Source organism: Procambarus clarkii, chromosome 25 (genome assembly GCF_040958095.1).
Source record: "Procambarus clarkii isolate CNS0578487 chromosome 25, FALCON_Pclarkii_2.0, whole genome shotgun sequence".
NCBI classification, from domain to species: domain Eukaryota; kingdom Metazoa; phylum Arthropoda; class Malacostraca; order Decapoda; family Cambaridae; genus Procambarus; species Procambarus clarkii.
The window spans coordinates 8,864,638-8,885,053 of NC_091174.1; the positions used below are offsets into that span (position 1 = coordinate 8,864,638).

General features: G+C 44.9%; 1 protein-coding gene across 2 annotated transcripts; it reads right to left on the reverse strand.

Annotated features, from left to right (window-relative positions):
• Window positions 1-4,044: 4,044 nt before the first annotated feature.
• On the reverse strand, window positions 4,045-7,449 carry LOC123756439 (uncharacterized). Of its 2 annotated transcripts, none has more exons than XM_045739604.2 (2): window positions 7,293-7,449; window positions 4,045-5,204 (listed from the first exon to the last, which is right to left on the reverse strand). In XM_045739604.2, the coding sequence occupies exon 2, from the start codon at window positions 5,178-5,180 to the stop codon at window positions 4,206-4,208; it is 975 nt and encodes a 324-aa protein (XP_045595560.1). In that variant the 5' UTR covers window positions 5,181-5,204; window positions 7,293-7,449; the 3' UTR covers window positions 4,045-4,205. The 2 variants fall into 2 exon arrangements, with proteins under 2 accessions (XP_045595560.1, XP_045595562.1); XM_045739606.2 differs by lacking the exon at window positions 7,293-7,449 and adding an exon at window positions 5,334-5,637.
• Window positions 7,450-20,416: the final 12,967 nt, after the last annotated feature.

Sequence of the window (20,416 nt, forward strand, 5' to 3'; positions counted from 1 at the left end):
CACACACATAGCCAATCTTCCCACACACACACACACACACATAGCCAATCTTCCCACACACACACACACACACATAGCCAATCTTCCCACACACACACACACACACACACACACACACACACACACACACACACACACACACACACACACACACACACACATAGCCAATCTTCCCACACACACACACACACACACACATAGCCAATCTTCCCACACACACACACACACACACATAGCCAATCTTCCCACACACACACACACACACACACACACACACACACACACACACACACATAGCCAATCTTCCCACACACACACACACACACACACACAGCCCTCCTCACTCACCACACATGTCCCAATTAGCACAAATCACCTTTCCACCACCCTTCCTCCTCCTCCTCCCACACCTCAGTCCAAATATCAAAACACAAACAGCTCCCAAACAATATCACTTTATCTCGGGGCATAGCGTTCTGGCCACGTCACATAAACTGCCCTCATAACGAGGGTCTGGCCCACCTGGCCAACCTTTCATTAGTACAGATCTCAAATTACCGCGTACTAGACAAATGAAATGGAACGTGAGGCTGCCGGAGCGATCCATTCTCGACTCTGTGTCCTTGGTCAATGAGGACGAGATTTCTTGCGTGGGTTGGTTGTGTGTTATTGTTTCGAGAGGAAACTGGCTGATCGCTTTTCTTATCTATCTGATTTTATTTATGTTATCATCTTTAATTTATTTGTAGATATTTGTTTGAATATTTGATGAATATTTATATGTATTTGTTTGTGTTTATCGTTAATGTATGATTGCAAAGATGGATAGATATATGCATACATGAATGTATACATACAAACGATGAAAATAAGTTAATTACAGTATATGATTCTTGTATGACAATATGAATTGAGTCGTACATATTATCTTCACACAGCCTCACTCTTCAAAGCAAAACAAACCATTATATCCAGCCCAGAAATTATCAGATATATCCAAAAGCTTTAATGTTCACTCCACAACCTAACCAAACAAGCCATAACAGAAATACAGACTCACAATAATAATATTTCGTTGACGGGGGGACCAGCAACTGGACCTTGACCCCCTGCATTCACTAATATGTGAGTAATATACAATACAATTTTTACAACAAATACAATACAATTTTATTTAGGTAAGGTACATACATACAATAAATATTTACAAGGATTGTTTGACTTATAGGTAGAGCTAGTACATACAATGCCTAAAGCCACTATTACGCAAAGCGTTTCGGACATTATATATATATATATATATATATATATATATATATATATATATATATATATATATATATTTATATAAGTAACTCTTCCCTGTAAACGACACATTGATGTTTTTCTTCCTCAGTTCATATTGCGGGCCATTAACAGAAGCTCTTTAACAAAAAGTTATTGGAATGGACTTTTCTTTTCCTCTTGGTGTATTGGAAAGTCTTTTAAACTCGTAAAAACAGTTATGGTGGGTTGTGTATGTGCTTGAGGCCACTTATACTGAGGGTAATTGTTGTTGGAGGAAACCTTGGATGGCGGTGAGTTTTGCTGGAGGGGATTTTTGATGGAGGTAACCTTGACAGGAAGTAAATTTGTTGGAGGTAATTTTGGCTGGAGGCATCTTTGCCTGGAGACAACTTTGCCTGGAGACAACTTTGCCTGGAGGCAACTTTGGCTGGAGACAACTTGGGGCATGTCGGTAGTTGACCTAGATGAGTTTCGTACATGTATTATTATGGCTTTCGAATTAAATTGGATTATTCTAAAAATAATTTGGTTAGTCCTTTAGTATTTCCATTTTCTCTTATTTCCTGTTCATGTACGTTTTCTATGTTTAGATGAGCTCTGAATTGAATATCTATCTAAAGTTTTGCTATCTATCAATTACAAAAATTAATTAAGAGTGCCGGTGCTAATTTGTACCCATTCTCACTCTAATACTGTCAGGTTAAGCACAAGTTTGGCAAGGCTATAACCCGGATAGGTAAGCGAAAGTACAATGCCTCACCCCTCTGGCACGCGAAGGGACTTTGGCAGGCAAATACACTTAATAATAACAATTAAAAATTAAACTACATTTAATTATAAAGTGGTGGGCCATTCCATGCCCCCTTCCCCCTTTTTCAACACAATTTATACTTTAATCTCAATTAGTGTTAAGTTTTAGTCTAAGAGGGTTTTTGTTTCAACACCTTAAGGGGGCCTCGTAGCCTGGTGGATAGCACGCAGGACTCGTAATTCTGTGGCGCGGGTTCGATTCCCGCACGAGGCAGAAACAAATGGGCAAAAGTTTCTTTCACCCTGAATGCCCCTGTTACCTAGCAGTAAATAGGTACCTGGGACTTAGTCAGCTGTCACGGGCTGCTTCCTGGGGGTGGAGGCCTGGTCGAGGACCGGGCCGCGGGGACACTAAAGCCCCGAAATCATCTCAAGATAACCTCAAGATAACCTTGCCCGAAACGCTACGCGTACTAGTGGCTTTACAAGAATGTAAACACATCATGCTATGTTCTCTCATAAACCCAATGTAACTTCTTGTATATATATATATAAATAAAATATGAATAAATAAAACAAAATATTAATAAATAAATAAATAAAATATAAATAAGTTATTATTATTATTATAAAAGGGGGTACCACCTTTGATGCAATTATAGGGACCCACAGCCTCAAAGAAAAGAACACAGAGCATTCAGAGAAAAACTTATTATTATTGATATTATTTATTATAGAATATTATATATTATTATTTATATATAATATTATATGTTAATATTTGTTTATTATAGAAAAATTATTATTATTATTATTATTATTAATAGTATTAAGTATCTAAAGAAGAAGAGGGAAAGCTGTAGTGTAAAGATATTTAACGACGTCAGTTTCCTAACTACATTTCTAAGCTTCAGATGAAACTATTTAGCAATAATTTCGCCTCTCGACTGGCTTGTTAAGGCTGGAGTTTTCTTAATTATGCCAAGCAGAAGTTAGGAAGGCTTCCCAAAGCCCATGATCGTCACACAGATGATGAGAAGGCTTCCCGAAGCCCATGATCGTCACACAGATGATGAGAAGGCTTCCCGAAGCCCATGATCGTCACACAGATGATGAGAAGGCTTCCCGAAGCCCATGATCGTCACACAGATGAGGAGAAGGCTTCCCGAAGCCCATGATCGTCACACAGATGAGGAGAAGGCTTCCGGAAGCCCATGATCGTCACACAGATGATGAGAAGGCTTCCCGAAGCCCATGATCATCACACAGATGAGGAGAAGGCTTCCCGAAGCCCATGATCGTCACACAGATGAGGAGAAGGCTTCCCGAAGCCTTCTTCTTGTATGGCATTATACTTCTTCGGCTTCAACTTTACAACACGTTTTTCCTCTCTTTTCATCGTCCATTTCTTCTTCTCTTTGTCCTTACTTCCTCCACCGTTCATTCTCCTATTCTCTTAATATTGTCATAATATAATAAAAATGGCCTCTTTTACAATTATTCATGGACAGGAACATAGTGAACTTAAGTTTAATCAACCTTAATGATAATATTTACGTATGTAGGTTAGCTTAGGATTTTAAAAGTACCGAATCACCTTCTGTGGTTGATTGTTCAATAAATCCCTGAACTATATGTTTAACTGATCTCTAACCCTGTCTATGGAGAACAGAAGAAAATGTATATATGCTGGTTAGCATTGTAAATGTGTGGCCACGTTTGTGGTAGAAAATAATAACAAAAAAATGATAATATTTAAAACACTGGTCTTTGAGTTGCATTCATTGTGAGCAAAAATGTAGGAACAATTGATAAGATGAAATAATGAGTTTAGTCATTCAACACTGAGATCAAGCGTCTGAGATTATAAGTCGTGTTTCATCCTAAGGACAACTCACACGGGCCTATGCTGGCCTATCCTTCTCCTGATCTGTCTTTTTACATATATTTGCTTTCCCAATATTCCCCAGTAAATCTTTGAAAACTTGCGGAAGAACAAAAAACCTCTCATTTATCTTCTTTTTATTTCTCTGTCGTAGTTTTTCATCCATATTATATAATTACAGAACATGCACATCGTAATGTGATTACAAAAGATGAGGTACAATATCTCCTTGCTTTGATTCGAATACATTTAAGAATCCGGTCGAGTAAAGGTTGTAAATTAACTACCTGTAAGCGGAGGCATTTATATCAGCTTTCATCTTCTTCATCAAACTCATCATTACTTTTTGTGTATCTCTCTGAATACAATGTTGGCACCACGACCTGACGAATACGTACGCCGGCCCCTGGAAGCTGCTCCCTGTGAATTCTAGCTTTATTTTCTTGTCGTACGCCCGCTCGTGGATCTGCAAGTGACTAGCCAGGAGAATGTACGTTCCAAGTTGCCAGAACATGTTGTAGGAACAACACGACGCAAAGTATATAACGAAATATATTGCGTACGTCAGAATGTTTATACATGACGTTGACATATATCGTCTTAAGAATACGTGAAGTTTCCCCAGAGGACCGGAGTCTTCATCAACATCTTCTTCTTTATTGTCGCCCAGTATAGATTTCCCAAACAGGAATTCCTCCCAGATGTTTACACAAAAGGCTTCTGGGTCTCTCAGGGGCTTTTCGGTCTGATTCTGAGGAAGGCTTTCGACAGGCACACGGAATATTTGGTTTCTTCTGCAGTTCTCAGTAGATAAGATGTCCATAGAAGGCCCAAGGAAGGTCTTGCGAGTCGTGGTATAACTCACCGGCACTCCTCCCTCCAGCTTAAGGCACGTCTGGAAACTACGACTCTTGAACCCATCAGGAGGTCGCAGATACTTCATATCCCCACACCTGAGTTTCCATTTCCCATTGTTATCAGTGAAGTCCTGTATCCGGAAGCATCCAATTCGCTTGTGGTCTTCCAGCAAGTGATACGGCTGGGTCACGTTGGTCCTAGAGCAGAGGCTATGAAGAGCAGCAGCTCTGTGACCTCTTCTGAGGGTTATGACTCTCTCCTTCAGTATCTCTCCATTCTCCTCGTCCCTCTGGTCTTGTCTGGTGATGTCACCCTTACTGGCCGCGGGCTTCGGGAATCCCTCACTGTCAACCTTCAGTGACACTGGTATACGCATTCTTGCCTTAGAAAATGACGACATTTCGGATTTTCTTGTTTTTTGAATCTGACAAAAGAAAATGAATTACTGTTGGTTAATTGCCTTCATGATGAATATTAAAACTTTATGTCAAACAATATTAATTAAAAATCTTAAGTTTCCCAAGTGAGAAACAATACATGTTGGCAAACTGACTATTGAGAGACACTCTTCTGTTCATTATTTTATCGTCTGTAAATACTGCCATGTTGTTTGTAAACAATGTCATATCGTGTGTAAACAATGCCATGTTGTCTGTAAATATTATCGTGTCGTCTGTAAACATTGCCGTGTTCGCTTTCAGAACATTTACATAAATAAGGAAGAGTAGTGTCCAAGTACCTAACCTGAAGGGCTTCGCTTCCCTCTTCTTTCTATACTATTACCATTTCTATTGCTATCTATTTCTATTACCCCAGCCTGTACCTCCCCAGTTGGTACCCCAGCCTGTACCTCCCCCAGTTGGTACCCCAGCCTGTACCTTCCCCAGTTGGTACCCCAGCCTGTACCTTCCCCAGTTGGTACCCCAGCCTGTACCTCCTCAGTTGGTACCCCAGCCTGTACCTCCCCAGTTGGTACCCCAGCCTGTACCTCCCCCAGTTGGTACCCCAGCCTGTACCTTCCCCAGTTGGTACCCCAGCCTGTACCTTCCCCAGTTGGTACCCCAGCCTGTACCTTCCCCAGTTGGTACCCCAGCCTGTACCTCCCCAGTTGGTACCCCAGCCTGCACCTCCCCAGTTACCCCAGCCTGTACCTCCCCCAGTTGGTACCCCAGCCTGTACCTTCCCCAGTTGGTACCCCAGCCTGTACCTCCCCTAGTTGGTACCCCAGCCTGTACCTCCCCCAGTTGGTACCCCTGCCTGTACCTCCCCAGTTACCCCAGCTTGTAAGTCCTGTAGTCTCCTCGCTTCTTCCCTAACTAGCATTGCAAAGAATTTTGGACGAGATCGAAGTCTTTCAGACAGCCATGTCATGTGTGTGTGTGTGTGTGTGTGTGTGTGTGTGTGTGTGTGTGTGTGTGTGTGTGTGTGTGTGTGTGTGTGTGTGTGTGGCGACGTTCTAACAACCTCTGAAGGACATTGGCATATCACCATCAACGACCGTCTGAAGCCACTCTCCATATCACACAGCGACTGAGATAAGATAACCACTAGATATCTCTCTCTTGAATTGGTTACCTGATAAAACCAGTTAAAGGACATATAATCAAACGTAATGTCCTACACAGAGGAATCGAACTGGCCCAAAGAAGCAGTAATTTACTATGCTATTACCAGGCAAAGAAGGCATGACTTTGGGAAATCATATGTCATTCATTAACTTCATTAAACTAGATTCTTGTTTTCACAACAATAGTTCCTTTCGCTGAATCTGCGTATGCCTGGCTGTTGCCATGTGTATGTAGCAAATGAATGTGTTCTGATGTCATTTTCGTGAAGCGAGGGATTGTGAGGAATGAGCATGAGAATGTGAGAGGGAGTAGCGGGATGAGGAAGGAAATATGTGGATTGTGTGGTACATGTGGGTTGTGTGGGAGGGTACATGTGGGTTGTGTGGGAGGGTACATGTGGGTTGTGTGGGGAGGGAACATGTAGTTTCAGTCATATTCAAGAGTCTTTATCATTTTCATCAGTTTGTTTGCTCCTGATTCTCTCTTCACCGTCATAGCACTTCAGTGCGTGACCTTGAGAGAATCTGAATATTTGAAACATCTGTTATTAAAGTTATATTAAAATATTAGAGCATTTTTTGTCACGTTTGGTGTGTGTATGTGTGTGTGTGTGTGTGTGTGTGTGTGTGTGTGTGTGTGTGTGTGTGTGTGTGTGTGTGTGTGTGTGTGTGTGGGTGTGTGTGTGTGAGTGTGTGTGCACTTACCAAATGTTTCGTGCATTCACACCATGACGAAGCTCATCATGTATTCAACAGCATCAAGTTACATATACACTCATCACATACAAACCTTTGCACACTCAACACCGCCAACATAATATTCACTCCAAAGTTCACTCCTGAATTAGAGAGAAGCACGTGAAACCAGAAGCTTAATAAGCTTAACATGATCAAGAGTCGACACAACTTCGCAAACTGGTTTTTTTAAAGTAACTTAAGCATCACCTGGGGCAATGGAAGTCACACGCCACACTACTCGAAAGTAGGTCGTCCAGAATAGTAGTCAGTGGTTGCGTGTCGACCACTCTGCTCTAGCTGCTGGGAGCGCTACCACTGACTGTACACGGCTGAGAGATGAACATGTTATCCTGGGAGAAGATATCTTGCCACCTCAAGGCCAAGCCCCGTTTTCTGTGGAGTGTTTGTTCAGTGTTGTACATCCTCTCAGCTCCTCGACAACAACACCTTTTAAGAACATTTCTTTTGACGCTCATTACTTTGATAATCTTTTCTCATTTGTCTTGCATTGATGTTTCTGTGATTGATGAGAAACAAGAATTAGCAGGAGTTATTTACGGTGTTTTACTCTCTTAGATAACACAGTAAACTAAGATGCCAGACACCATACTTTGCAGAGGGAATGACATTGTATTTTGTGTATATGTAGATAAATATTTTAAACGTATATTAGGCAAGGAAAGCTATATATTTCTTATTGATTTTGGTTGCCCCAGAGGCGAAGAAGGTGCTCAGTACGGCCTAAAGGCTCAAAATAGGTTTAAATGAAGTAAGTGTTTACAGGTGTTTATCCGAGAGGACAGAATCACTCTCCTCAAAGGTCTGAAAATTTATTTATTTTTGTGTATTAAGAATATTGCCAAAATCGCAATATCCTCCATCTCTTCATTTCATCTCCACCCCCTTCCCATATTCCCTGTCCCATCGTCTGCCACATTCCTTCCCCACCCACTCCCCCCACCTCCCCCCCACCATCCTTATTTAACCACACTCCACCCCACCCACTACCTGAATTGTGGGGTTCAGTCCCTGAGCCCATTATGTGCCTCTGTAACCCTTTCCACTACCGCCCACAAGATGGGTATGGGGTGCATAATAAATGAACTAAACTAACTAACACTACCTCCCTCAACCCCACTCTCAACCCCTCCCTCAACCCCACCCTCAACCCCACTCTCAACCCCTCCCTCAACCCCACCCTCAACCCCCACTCTCAACCCCTCCTTCAAACCCACCCTCAACCCCACTCTCAACCCCTCCCTCAACCCCACCCTCAACCCCACTCTCAACCCCTCCCTCAACCCCACCCTCAACCTCACTCTCAACCCCTCCCTCAACCCCATCCTCAACCCCACTCTCAACCCCTCCCTGAACCCCACCCTGAACCCCACTCTCAACCCCTCCCTGAACCCCACCCTCAACCTCACTCTCAACCCCTCCCTGAACCCCACCCTCAACCCCACTCTCAACCCCTCCCTGAACCCCACCCTCAACCCCACTCTCAATCCCTCCCTCAACCCCACCCTCAACCCCACTCTCAACCCCTCCTTCAACCCCACCCTCAACCCCTCCCTCAACCCCACTCTCAACCCCTCCCTGAACCCCACCCTCAACCCCTCCCTCAACCCCACTCTCAACCCCTCCCTCAACCCCTCCCTCAACCCCACCCTCAACCCCACTCTCAACTCCTCCCTCAACCCCACCCTCAACCCCCACTCTCAACCCCTCCTTCAAACCCACCCTCAACCCCACTCTCAACCCCTCCCTCAACCCCACCCTCAACCCCACTCTCAACCCCTCCCTGAACCCCACCCTCAACCCCACTCTCAACCCCTCCCTCAACCCCACCCTCAACCCCACTCTCAACCCCTCCCTCAACCCCATTCTCAACCCCTCCCTGAACCCCACCCTCAACCCCACTCTCAACCCCTCCCTGAACCCCACCCTCAACCCCCACTCTCAACCCCTCCCTCAACCCCACCCTCAACCTCACTCTCAACCCCTCCCTCAACCCCACTCTCAACCCCACTCTCAACCCCACCCCAACACCAACACACTCCCACTATCACTACCTGTTCATAGTAGTCTCTGATCAACAGTTTGCTGTATCAATGATATGTAACGTCCTCGTGCTGGGAGAGGTGCAAAGTTTAACAGAACTGTCAAGTCAAACTTTGCTCAAATTATCATTTAAAGCAACAATGAACAGTGACACGTATGGTACTGGAGTTATTGTGACTCCCAATCGTCATCGTTAATTAATCTTTCAAATTAACATATACACTAATGTTAAACCGGAAAACCTGGGTTTTATTTGAATAGGTAAATTTTAACAGGCAAATTTTGGAATAGGTTAAATTCTATAGCTCTTTTTCGATGAAATCGAAAAATTGTATTGGTTTATGTTGATAGAAAGGTATATACCTGAGGGCCTCTTCTCTCTAGTGGCCTTGACAGGGGCCAGGAAGCCGGCGGCTTGTTAAAGGTCCCCACATTGTCTCTGAAGATTTTTTCCCATCAGGATTGTGAACTGAAATAGTGTCTTACCATTTACCACTTCGGCTGGTAGGCGGTTCCAGGGGTTTATAACATTATTGCGTTTGAAAATTAATTACCTAATATGTTTTCAGCTGAAGGAGCAAAAATTTAATTTAGTTCATTTTATGGAGGGTTAGTGGACCCCCCATACTAATTCTATGGGCAATATTGGACCCCATACCCATCATGTGGGTGGTAGTGGACCCCATACCAGTCCTGTGGGCGGTAGTGGACCCCATACCCATCAGGTGGGCGGTAGTGGACCCCATACCCATCAGGTGGGCGGTAGTGGACCCCATACCAGTCCTGTGGGCGGTAGTGGACCCCATACCCATCAGGTGGGCGGTAGTGGACCCCATACCAGTCCTGTGGGCGGTAGTGGACCCCATACCCATCAGGTGGGCGGTAGTGGACCCCATACCCATCAGGTGGGCGGTAGTGGACCCCATACTAGTCCTGTGGGCGGTAGTGGACCCCATACCCATCAGGTGGGCGGTAGTGGACCCCATACCCATCAGGTGGGCGGTAGTGGACCCCATACCCATCAGGTGGGCGGTAGTGGACCCCATGCCAGTCCTGTGGGCGGTAGTGGACCCCATACCCATCAGGTGGGCGGTAGTGGACCCCATACCCATCCTATGAGTGGTGGTGGAAAAGTTTCAGAGACACATAATGGTCTCAGGAACTGAACGCAAAAATTTATTTGGTTAAGCAGGTTAGTCTTGATAAGACAGTTACACAGTTTTTCAATGTTAAATTAACTCATTAACGTTAAATTTATAGAGAATAAGGCCACAACGCACTAACCTGTTGTTTCAACCCCCCTTCCCCCCCTATGTAAGCTTAATAGCGTGATTACATGTAAACCCTAAAGGGCTTATTAACCTCTGGAGTATTATTATTACCACCACAACACCTTAATAAGCCGCAAGTGTACTTTATACCTGAACTAAATTCATGAACAAAATGTGTTATCCATGTATGAACACCGAGAATTGAGGAATACACTTCTGGGTGTTTGTGAACCTTGTATTACAAACATGGGGAGCTAAGTGGGTGTGAATCTGGACACTCTTGGTCATTCCGTACTCATGTTTACCCTAAGGTGAGTACGATGGGGGGCCTCGTAGCCTGGTGGATAGCGCGCAGGACTCGTAATTCTGTGGTGCGGGTTCGATTCCCGCACGAGGCAGAAACAAGTGGGCAAAGTTTCTTTCACCCTGAATGCCCCTGTTACCTAGCAGTAAATAGGTACCTGGGAGTTAGTCAGCTGTCACGGGCTGCTTCCTGGGGGTGGAGGCCTGGTCGAGGACCGGGCCGCGGGGACACTAAAAAGCCCCGAAATCATCTCAAGATAACCTCAAGATAACGATGGAGCCAACTCGTGAGTCACGCGGGTTTTCTGATGAATAACGCGAACTGTACGCTATATAGAGAGGGGATTTCCCGTCTCATGGTACTCATATAGTTGTCCTTGTGTTAAGCTTCGGCTCTTTGGTCCCGCCTCTCAACTGCCAATCAATTTGCGTATAGGTTCCTGGTCCTATTGATCTCTGTCATATCCACATTTGAAACTGTGTATGGAGTCTGCCTCCACCAGATCACTGCTTAGTGCATTCCATTTGTTAACTACTCTGTCAGTAAACAAATTTTTTCTAATGCCTCTGTGGCTCATTTGGGTACTCAGTTTTTATCAATAACACCTTGCTCGTGTTCCCACACAGGATACAAAAAATGTCTTTATCTGTACATTATCTTGATAATGCCTTATCAATCCTCCTGAGAATTTTGTTTGAGGAAAAAAAATCATTTCTCCCTAACTCCTCTGCACTCCAGTGACGTGAAAGTGACAAATGCAAGGACTGGCGGCAAAAAAACATGCATAAGCAGAGAGAAACAGTAGTCAGCTTGGCGGAGACTTGATAAGCCTAGGTACACGTTCCTTTCCCAGACAACGGAAATTAATAATAACCTAATATTTATGATAACTTAAAATGTATGATTTAATTATGGTGGATATGATGCACTTTTATTTTAGTTAACCTATAAGAGACGTCGTTTTCTTCCATTGCAAATATTTTCATTTTCTTTGACAACTTTAAGGACAGACAATAGTATTATGTTTATCATTACCTTCCATAATAACGCTTCATTTTATAGAAGTTATTTACCCAATGGGCACAATATCCAAGAGTGGCGTTGGTTCGACGTTGAATACCCAAGAGACTCCATTGGGATTCATGATCCTAAATTCGCGGACAGAGCCGGTCAGTGGGAATATCTTGCCAACTCTCACCCTCGACCAACTTTTCCAAACGACTGCAAACAGGCCAAATGGGATAGCCCCATAGTGGAGAACATCGCCACATCATTGCTGGAGGCAGCTTCTGGGAAGAACAGAGCACGTCTTCTAGCTGTGCAAGCGCCCCATGCCGGGGACTTCCTGTTGGCAGTCCCTAATTCCGCCTTGGGCACCCGCCTGGACCATCGAGCTCTTAGTATTGGTGTCGCCCTGCGCCTTGCCGCCCCTATCTCCACCGAACACCGGTGTGTTTGCGGCCATGCACGGGCAGACCAATACGGTAGACATGGTCTCATCTGTCGTAAGACACAGGGAAAAAGATTGCAAGACATGAAGCAGTCAATGACATCATCAAGAGAAGTTTGGCTACAGCTGGGTGTCCAGCACAAAGGGAACCTCAGTTGTGCAGGCCTGACAACAGCCAAAAACGTCCAGATGGAGTCACCCTGCAGCCGTGGAGGGAAGGTAAACAGGTCGTAAGGGACTACACGTGTGCATCTACACTGGCTGATCCTTATCTACATTACAGCGCAGCTGAGGGAGGTAAGGCAGCCACCTTCAGGGTGACCCAGAAAACCAACAAGTACAGGGACCTAGAACGTTGTTACAGGTACGTGCCGATGGGCTCTGAGACTCTGGGCGCCTGGGGTAAATGTGCACTAAAGTTCCTAAGGGAGGTGGGAGAGGACCTTATTGGGAAACTAAAGACTCAAGAGTGGCCAGTTTCCTGTTCCAGCGCCTCAGTGTCGCGGTCCAGAGGGAAGAAATGCGTCCAGTATCTTGGGCACGCACCCAGCCTCCGAAGAGCTGGCGAGGTCTTCGAACACTGATTGTTACACATGTGTGTGTTCTCTGTAAACTGAAGCAATGTAATAAAATAAAATAAATAAAAAAACAGGGGGTGGTAGGCGAAAAAAAAAGATTAGATTGTTCAGTGAGAACCCACAAGGTCTTCTCTGAATTATCTTTTTTTTTATTTTTTTTTTTTTGAGGCTGTGGGTCCTAAAATTGCACCAGAGGTGATAACCCAGGACTAGTAACCAGGGGCCAGACTCACGAAGCAGTTACGCAAGCACTTACGAACTTGTACATCTTTTCTCAATCTTTGGCGGCTTTGTTTACAATTATTAAACAGTTGATGAGCTCCGGAGCACCAGGAGGCTGTTTATAACAATAACAACAGTTGATTGGGTATTTTTCATGGTTGTAAACTATTAAATAAATGTAACCAAAGGCGTCGAAGATTAAGAAAAAATGTACACATTCGTAAGTACTTGCGTAACTGCTTCTTGAATCTGGCCCCAGTACTAGTAACCAGTACCAGTAATCAGGACTGCTAGCCAGTACCAGTAACCAGTACCAGTAACCAGTAGCCAGTACCAGTACTAGTAAACAAAACACGTCAGGACCAGTCAGTCCTCAGGGACGCGGGAAAATTCAGGTCCAGGGGGCAATGTCAACAAACCCAACAGCTCATCGGACAATTTTACAAATATATATCTCGCTAAGGCTCATTTCCCCCGGCACAGGAGGGCAAAATAATCCTTAATAAAGACGGCGGCGCTGCGGCCCTCACGTAATAAGGGTAAAACCAGCCCACACCGGCCCTTATTGCTCACTCACAGGTTTTATTAGAGCCGGCTTAGTCAGATTAGGAGTTGTGTCAACATGGAGGTGGTGGCGCTGGTGGTGGTGCTGGTGGGGGGGCTGTTCCTGGTGGTGGTGGTGGTGGGGGTGTTCCTGGTGGTGGTGGTGGTTGGGGGGATGTTCCTGGTGGTGGGGGATAATCTTGTGGTGTGGTGGTGATTGGAAATGTTCCGTTAAAATAATAATAATGAAGATCTAAAACCTTATACAACCATGGGAGTTGCTGCCTGCTCTTCTCTACAGATTATAGCAAACTCGGCGTGATAATAAACAGGGAAGATAACGCTAAAAAACTACGACCACATATCAACAAAGCTTCCTACTGGGCAAAGGAAAAAACATTAAGTTTTTTAACAGTGATAAATTCCAGACAAATAGACATAGAAAGATTGAGAACTTACAAAGGGGGGTACCAGACACGATCAGATCTCCTCATGGAGATCCATACAACAAAATGAAAAGTATGTGGTCAAACGACTTAATGCTTAGTGATCATTGCAGGAGTAGTATCATGACCAGGAGACCATGACCAGGAGACCATGACCAGGAGACCATGACCAGGAGACCATGACCAGGAGACCATGACCAGGAGACCATGACCAGGAGACCATGACCAGGCGACCATGACCAGGAGACCATGACCAGGCGACCATGACCAGGAGACTATGACCACAGTCGTCATACGAATCTTCAGGTCAAGGGATGCCTCCACAATACTGTTGCTTTTCACATTTGTGATTTCCCGTCTTGGTCACCTCTCGGTACATGCTTCCCTCCTTGAAACAAGGTGAGAGATTTGAGATTGAAGTAATAAGAGAAATCATATACGGCACAAAGAGACCCAATAAACGCTCGTATTACTGGGACCGTATCAGTGCACTCAGAATGTACTCTCTGGGGGAGGGAGGTATTTAAAAATATATGAATACTCGGAGGGTAGGTGGCAAATATGCTCAGTGAAGTAACGTATTGTAGCGATAAATATGACCAGTGTAGAGTAAAGGTGCCATAGGCACAATAAGAGATACTGTATAAACATTGGACCCAGTGGCACAATCAGAGAACACTGTATGAACATCAGACCCAGTGGCACAATCAGAGAACACCGTGTGAACATCAGACCCAGTGGCACAATCAGAGAACACTGTATGAACATCAGACCCAGTGGCACAATCAGAGAACACTGTATGAACATCAGACCCAGTGGCACAATCAGAAAACACTGTATGAACATCAGACCCAGTGGCACAATCAGAGAACACTGTGTGAACATCAGACCCAGTGGCACAATCAGAGAACACTGTATGAACATCAGACCCAGTGGCACAATCAGAGAACACTGTATGAACATCAGACCCAGTGGCACAATCAGAGAACACTGTATGAACATCAGACCCAGTGGCACAATCTGAGAACACAGAAGCCCACGACTATAACATCCTTAAAATAAATATAATAAGAGTTGCCGGGGCAAAAATTGAAGTTTTATGGGGTAAATTCAACAGGTTGCTGAGAGAAATGGCGGACCAGCCGGCTACAATAGCGGACCAGCCGGCTGTAATGGCTATCCAGCCGGCTGTAATGTATAAGTGGTCCCCCCGGGCCACTGCAAGCAACAGCTGATCAAGCTGATAAGCTATCACCAGACAAGCCTGGCCCCCGGTCGGGCCTTGAGAGTAGAGCACTCTCGAAACACACCACAGGTAAACTGTCAGTCATAACATATATAAAGACGAAATTATATGTAAATAAACAACTAAAGCAATGTCCTCAAGCTATGCTCGTCCGAGCTGCTGCTGTCCCCAAAGACAAGTTAATTTTATTGTACCGTTTAATTGAAAAATATTATTTTCTCAAATATAACTTGTATATTGTATTAGAATATTGTACATAGGCCTAGGTTAGATAAGTCAAAGGTTTTATTTCTGTTGGAAATTAGTTTTATTTGCTGTATGCTCGTGGAGCACTTCAGAGATGTTATTTGCACACAGGAGGAGAGCGAACTACTGTTCAAATATAGTTCGAACGTCATTAGGTTCGAGTCATGTGTTTAGTGTTTTTCATTCGTAAACAAAGGGGCGGGTGGATGGATTAGCGAACACTGGATTATTGTCTAAAAGAGCGGCCTGAAACGAGAGGCGATGACTGAGTTATTCAGTTAAAGTTTCATTTATAACTTATGAATCGATTCTAAAATGTTAAGTCAGTTAGTGAAGTCAGGACAATGAGGCCATTTTACGTTAAACAGAAATGGAAAAAAATTGTAACAGAGCTTGGCTCCTTGAAAAAGCTCAACCACTTGGGCTGGACGGTAGAGCGACGGTCTCCCTTCATGCAGGTCGGCGTTCAATCCCCGACCGTCCACAAGTGGTTGGGCACCTTTCCTTCCTCCCCCCGTCCCATCCCAAATCTTTATCCTGACCCCTTCAATGTGGTATACAGTCGTAATGGATTGGCGCTTTCTCTCCCTTCCGCCCTTCCCTGAAAAAGTGACTTGCCCAAGGTACAATCCTGAACAGTAAGAGACGCATCTATGCTCTCATATGTGTTTTAAAACTCGTATGAAGATTTCACCACAAACTGGGGAAAATGGAGCCTTTCCTTAAATCAATTGTAACTTTACCGCAATTATCACTGTGAACAATGAAACAGGAGGTAGAAATAATCTTGTATATGTGTAAACGATATTCATCACATAAATGAGAGAGAGAGAGAGAGAGAGAGAGAGAGAGAGAGAGAGAGAGAGAGAGAGAGAGAGAGAGAGAGAGAGAGAGAGAGAGAGAGAGAGAGAATTCATGAACGTCGGGAAAATTAAACGCCCTACACAATAGCTATGAGCCGGGGCTGCTGAGCTGAATCTTGCTCTGTGAATAGTACAAATAGCAATCACAACTAGGAAAGCACAGGCCCAGAGAGAGGGACATATGTTGAAGGACGAGAGACAACACGAGGAGATTAGTTAGACAACAAAGCCGGGATACTGGTAAACCTTTGAGACTTGGGGTGAACCTGTAAACCACTATCTCCTGGGTGGACCTGGATTTACCATTTGTAAACCCCTGTGGATCTGACCTGGCACATGTAAACCCACTATAGACCTGGGGTGGACCTGATCTGTTACTTGTAAACCCCTGTGGATCTGACCTGGCACATGTAAACCCACTATAGACAAGGGTGGACCTGATCTGTCACTTGTAAACCACTGTGAATCTGTCCTGGTACATGTAAATCCACTACAGACCTCGAGTGGACCTGATCTGTCACTTGTAAACCCCTGTGAATCTGACCTGGTACATGTAAACCCACTATAAACCTGAGGTGGACCTGATCTGTCACTTGTAAACCCCTGTGAATCTGTCCTGGTACATGTAAACCCACTATAGACCTGAGGTGGACCTGATCTGTCACTTGTTAACCACTGTGAACCGGGTCGGATCTGCCCTGGTATTTAATAATCTCTCACTCTACAGACTTGTACCCTCAGGCCAATCTTTGTCTAATTACAACTACGATTAGCTCACGGTAAGACTCTTCGCTTCTTTTAATTAAAATGGAGAAATTAGAGGAATCTTTATTTATTTTGGGGATTTTGTTAATATTAAACTGAGGGAGAGTGGACGCATCTTCAACTAATGAATGCTGGGTTTTTTATTGAACGCTTAAAAATAAGGAGGGGGCCTTTTTCTGCCTAGCTAAGAATAGGAGATGCCTTTGTTTGCATAGATAAGAATAGGTGATGCCTTTGTCTACCTAGCTAAGAATAGGTGATGCCTTAGTTTGCCTAGCTAAGAATAGGAGATGCCTTTGTTTGCCTAGATAAGAATAAGTGATGCCTTTGTCTGCCTAGCTAAGAATAGGTGATGCCTTTGTTTGCCTAGATAAGAATAGGTGATGCCTTTGTCTGCCTAGCTAAGAATAGGTGATGTCAGTGTCTGCTTCGTTGAGAATAGAAGGCGTCTTTACTTAACTAAGAAAAGAAGATATATTTACCTAGCTAAGAATAGTTGTCTGTGGCTGTCTTACAAAGCCGGGCACAGTTCTGGTAAAGTTCTGACTCATTAGGATTTTTTAGTTGTTTGGTAAATTTATGTTGAATTTTTAAACAGGTTTTTGCTTGTTTGAAATCATTTTTTTGTCGGTTTTCTGGCTCCTCCGACTCTCATCAACACTCACCTGCAACTTACCCCCATTTTCCCCCCCTGTTCCCCCCCTATTCCCCCCTATCACCTCCAACACCTCCAACACCTGCTTGCCACTACAACATATCTACTCCAGCCTTATATGTACAACAATTTTCACCCAATACCTATCATCATTTGTCCATAACCACCAACCACATCAACTACCGTCCATCTCCACCACTTCCTCCCAACTACCACCATCGTCACGGGTCTATTGCCACCACCATCACCAGCATTTTGCTACCATTATTGCCACCTGCCTACTGCCATTATCCTCGACCACTACTGCTTGCCACGCAAACAGCCAACCACCATCAACTACCAACTACCACCAGCACCTAGCAAATCACCAACTACCACCATCTAATCACCACCTACCACCACCTACTACATCACTATCTACCACCACCTACCACATCACCGCCTACCACCACCTAGAACATCACCATCTACCACCACCTACCACCACCTACCACCATCCCTGGTCCACGGATACAATTCTCCGGATTTCATATCATCGCCCCAAAAATAACCTCTCGAGTTTTTCTCGAGCAATGTCAAGGTAAACTAATTAGTGAAGTTAGCGTCGTGTATCTGGAGCTGTAAAAACGATCAAAGACTTGCCCAATAAAATACCATTTGCCTAAATGGGGAATCCTGTCCCTGCCCTCCCTTTCCCCCTTCCTTCCCTTCCCCTACCTCTATTCCCCCCCCCCCATACCCCCTTCCCCATTTTTTCTATCTCAAAGTCCACGTGTCCCCCCATCCCCCATTCTGCTATACTCTCCCCCACAGTACCCCATTCTTCTCACCCCCCACCACCCTCCCTTGACCATCCTGGTCAAGACTCTGGTTAAGACGGATCAAGACTTAAGACTTTGATTCACTGAAGACTTATCAAGGCCATGCGGCTTCACCTGCTGCCTCAACCCCCATTCATCTCCCATGATCCCCATTCCTTCCTCCTACTGCCTTTCCTCTACGATTCTCCTATTTATCAACTATTTTACACTATATTCCCTCATTCTTCTCCTCTAAAGACGTTCTCCTTTTTTGCCTACGCCTGTTCTGCTCCTCTCCTCTTGCCTCTCCCTCTCTCTCTCCCCCTCTCCTACCTCCCTCCCTATCTCTCTCCCTCCCTCGCTCCCTCTCCCTCTCCCTGTGAACACAACCACTCACAAATCTAATAAAGAAAATAGGTTGTCTCTCCCAGGGCGCCCGAGGCACTCATTTTCTCATTGCCAGGAATAGGAGAGTGAATGGGGGGATGGAAGAGGAGGGAGAGGGAGTGGCGGGAGGTAATGGGTCACCATTCCCGCTATTAGTGTGATGGACTTCAGATACTTTGCCTGTCAAATGGTGTCAACTCGTGAGACCTTGTGAGTGGCATGAGGCATGATACATGTGGGTGTCAAGTCCACTGAACAGGGGTTACTGACATGGAACAGGGGTTACTGACAACATGGAACAGGGGTTACTGGCAACATGGAACAGGGGTTACTGGCAACATGGAACAGGGGTTACTGGCAACATGGAACAGGGATTACTGGCAACATGGAACAGGGGTTACTGACATGGAACAGGGGTTACTGACAACAAGGAACAGGGGTTACTGACATGGAACAGGGGTTACTGACAACATGGAACAGGGGTTACTGACAACATGGAACAGGGGTTACTGGCAACATGGAACAGGGGTTACTGGCAACATGGAACAGGGGTTACTGGCAACATGGAACAGGGGTTACTGGCAACATGGAACAGGGGTTACTGGCAACATGGAACAGGGGTTACTGGCAACATGGAACAGGGGTTACTGACAACAAGGAACAGGGGTTACTGGCAACATGGAACAGGGGTTACTGACAACATGGAACAGGGGTTACTGACAACATGGAACAGGGGTTACTGGCAACATGGAACAGGGGTTACTGGCAACATGGAACAGGGGTTACTGGCAACATGGAACAGGGGTTACTGGCAACATGGAACAGGGGTTACTGGCAACATGGAACAGGGGTTACTGGCAACATGGAACAGGGGTTACTGACAACATGGAACAGGGGTTACTGGCAACATGGAACAGGGGTTACTGGCAACATGGAACAGGGGTTACTGGCAACATGGAACAGGGATTACTGGCAACATGGAACAGGGGTTACTGGCAACATGGAACAGGGATTACTGGCAACATGGAACAGGGGTTACTGGCAACATGGAACAGGGATTACTGGCAACATGGAACAGGGGTTACTGGCAACATGGAACAGGGATTACTGGCAACATGGAACAGGGGTTACTGGCAACATGGAACAGGGGTTACTGGCAACATGGAACAGGGGTTACTGGCAACATGGAACAGGGATTACTGGCAACATGGAACAGGGGTTACTGGCAACATGGAACAGGGGTTACTGGCAACATGGAACAGGGGTTACTGACAACATGGAACAGGGGTTACTGGTAAGTGCATGCCTTTAATTTATTCATTTATACAGTGTAGTTTGCTGTTTTGTGAACTGCCTTTAGTATATCAATAAATTTAATTGAATTAAAAGCGAATTTCTCTTTCTCTCTCTCTCTCTCTCTCTCTCTCTCTCTCTCTCTCTCTCTCTCTCTCTCTCTCTCTCTCTCTCTCTCTCTCTCTCTCTCTCTCTCTCTCT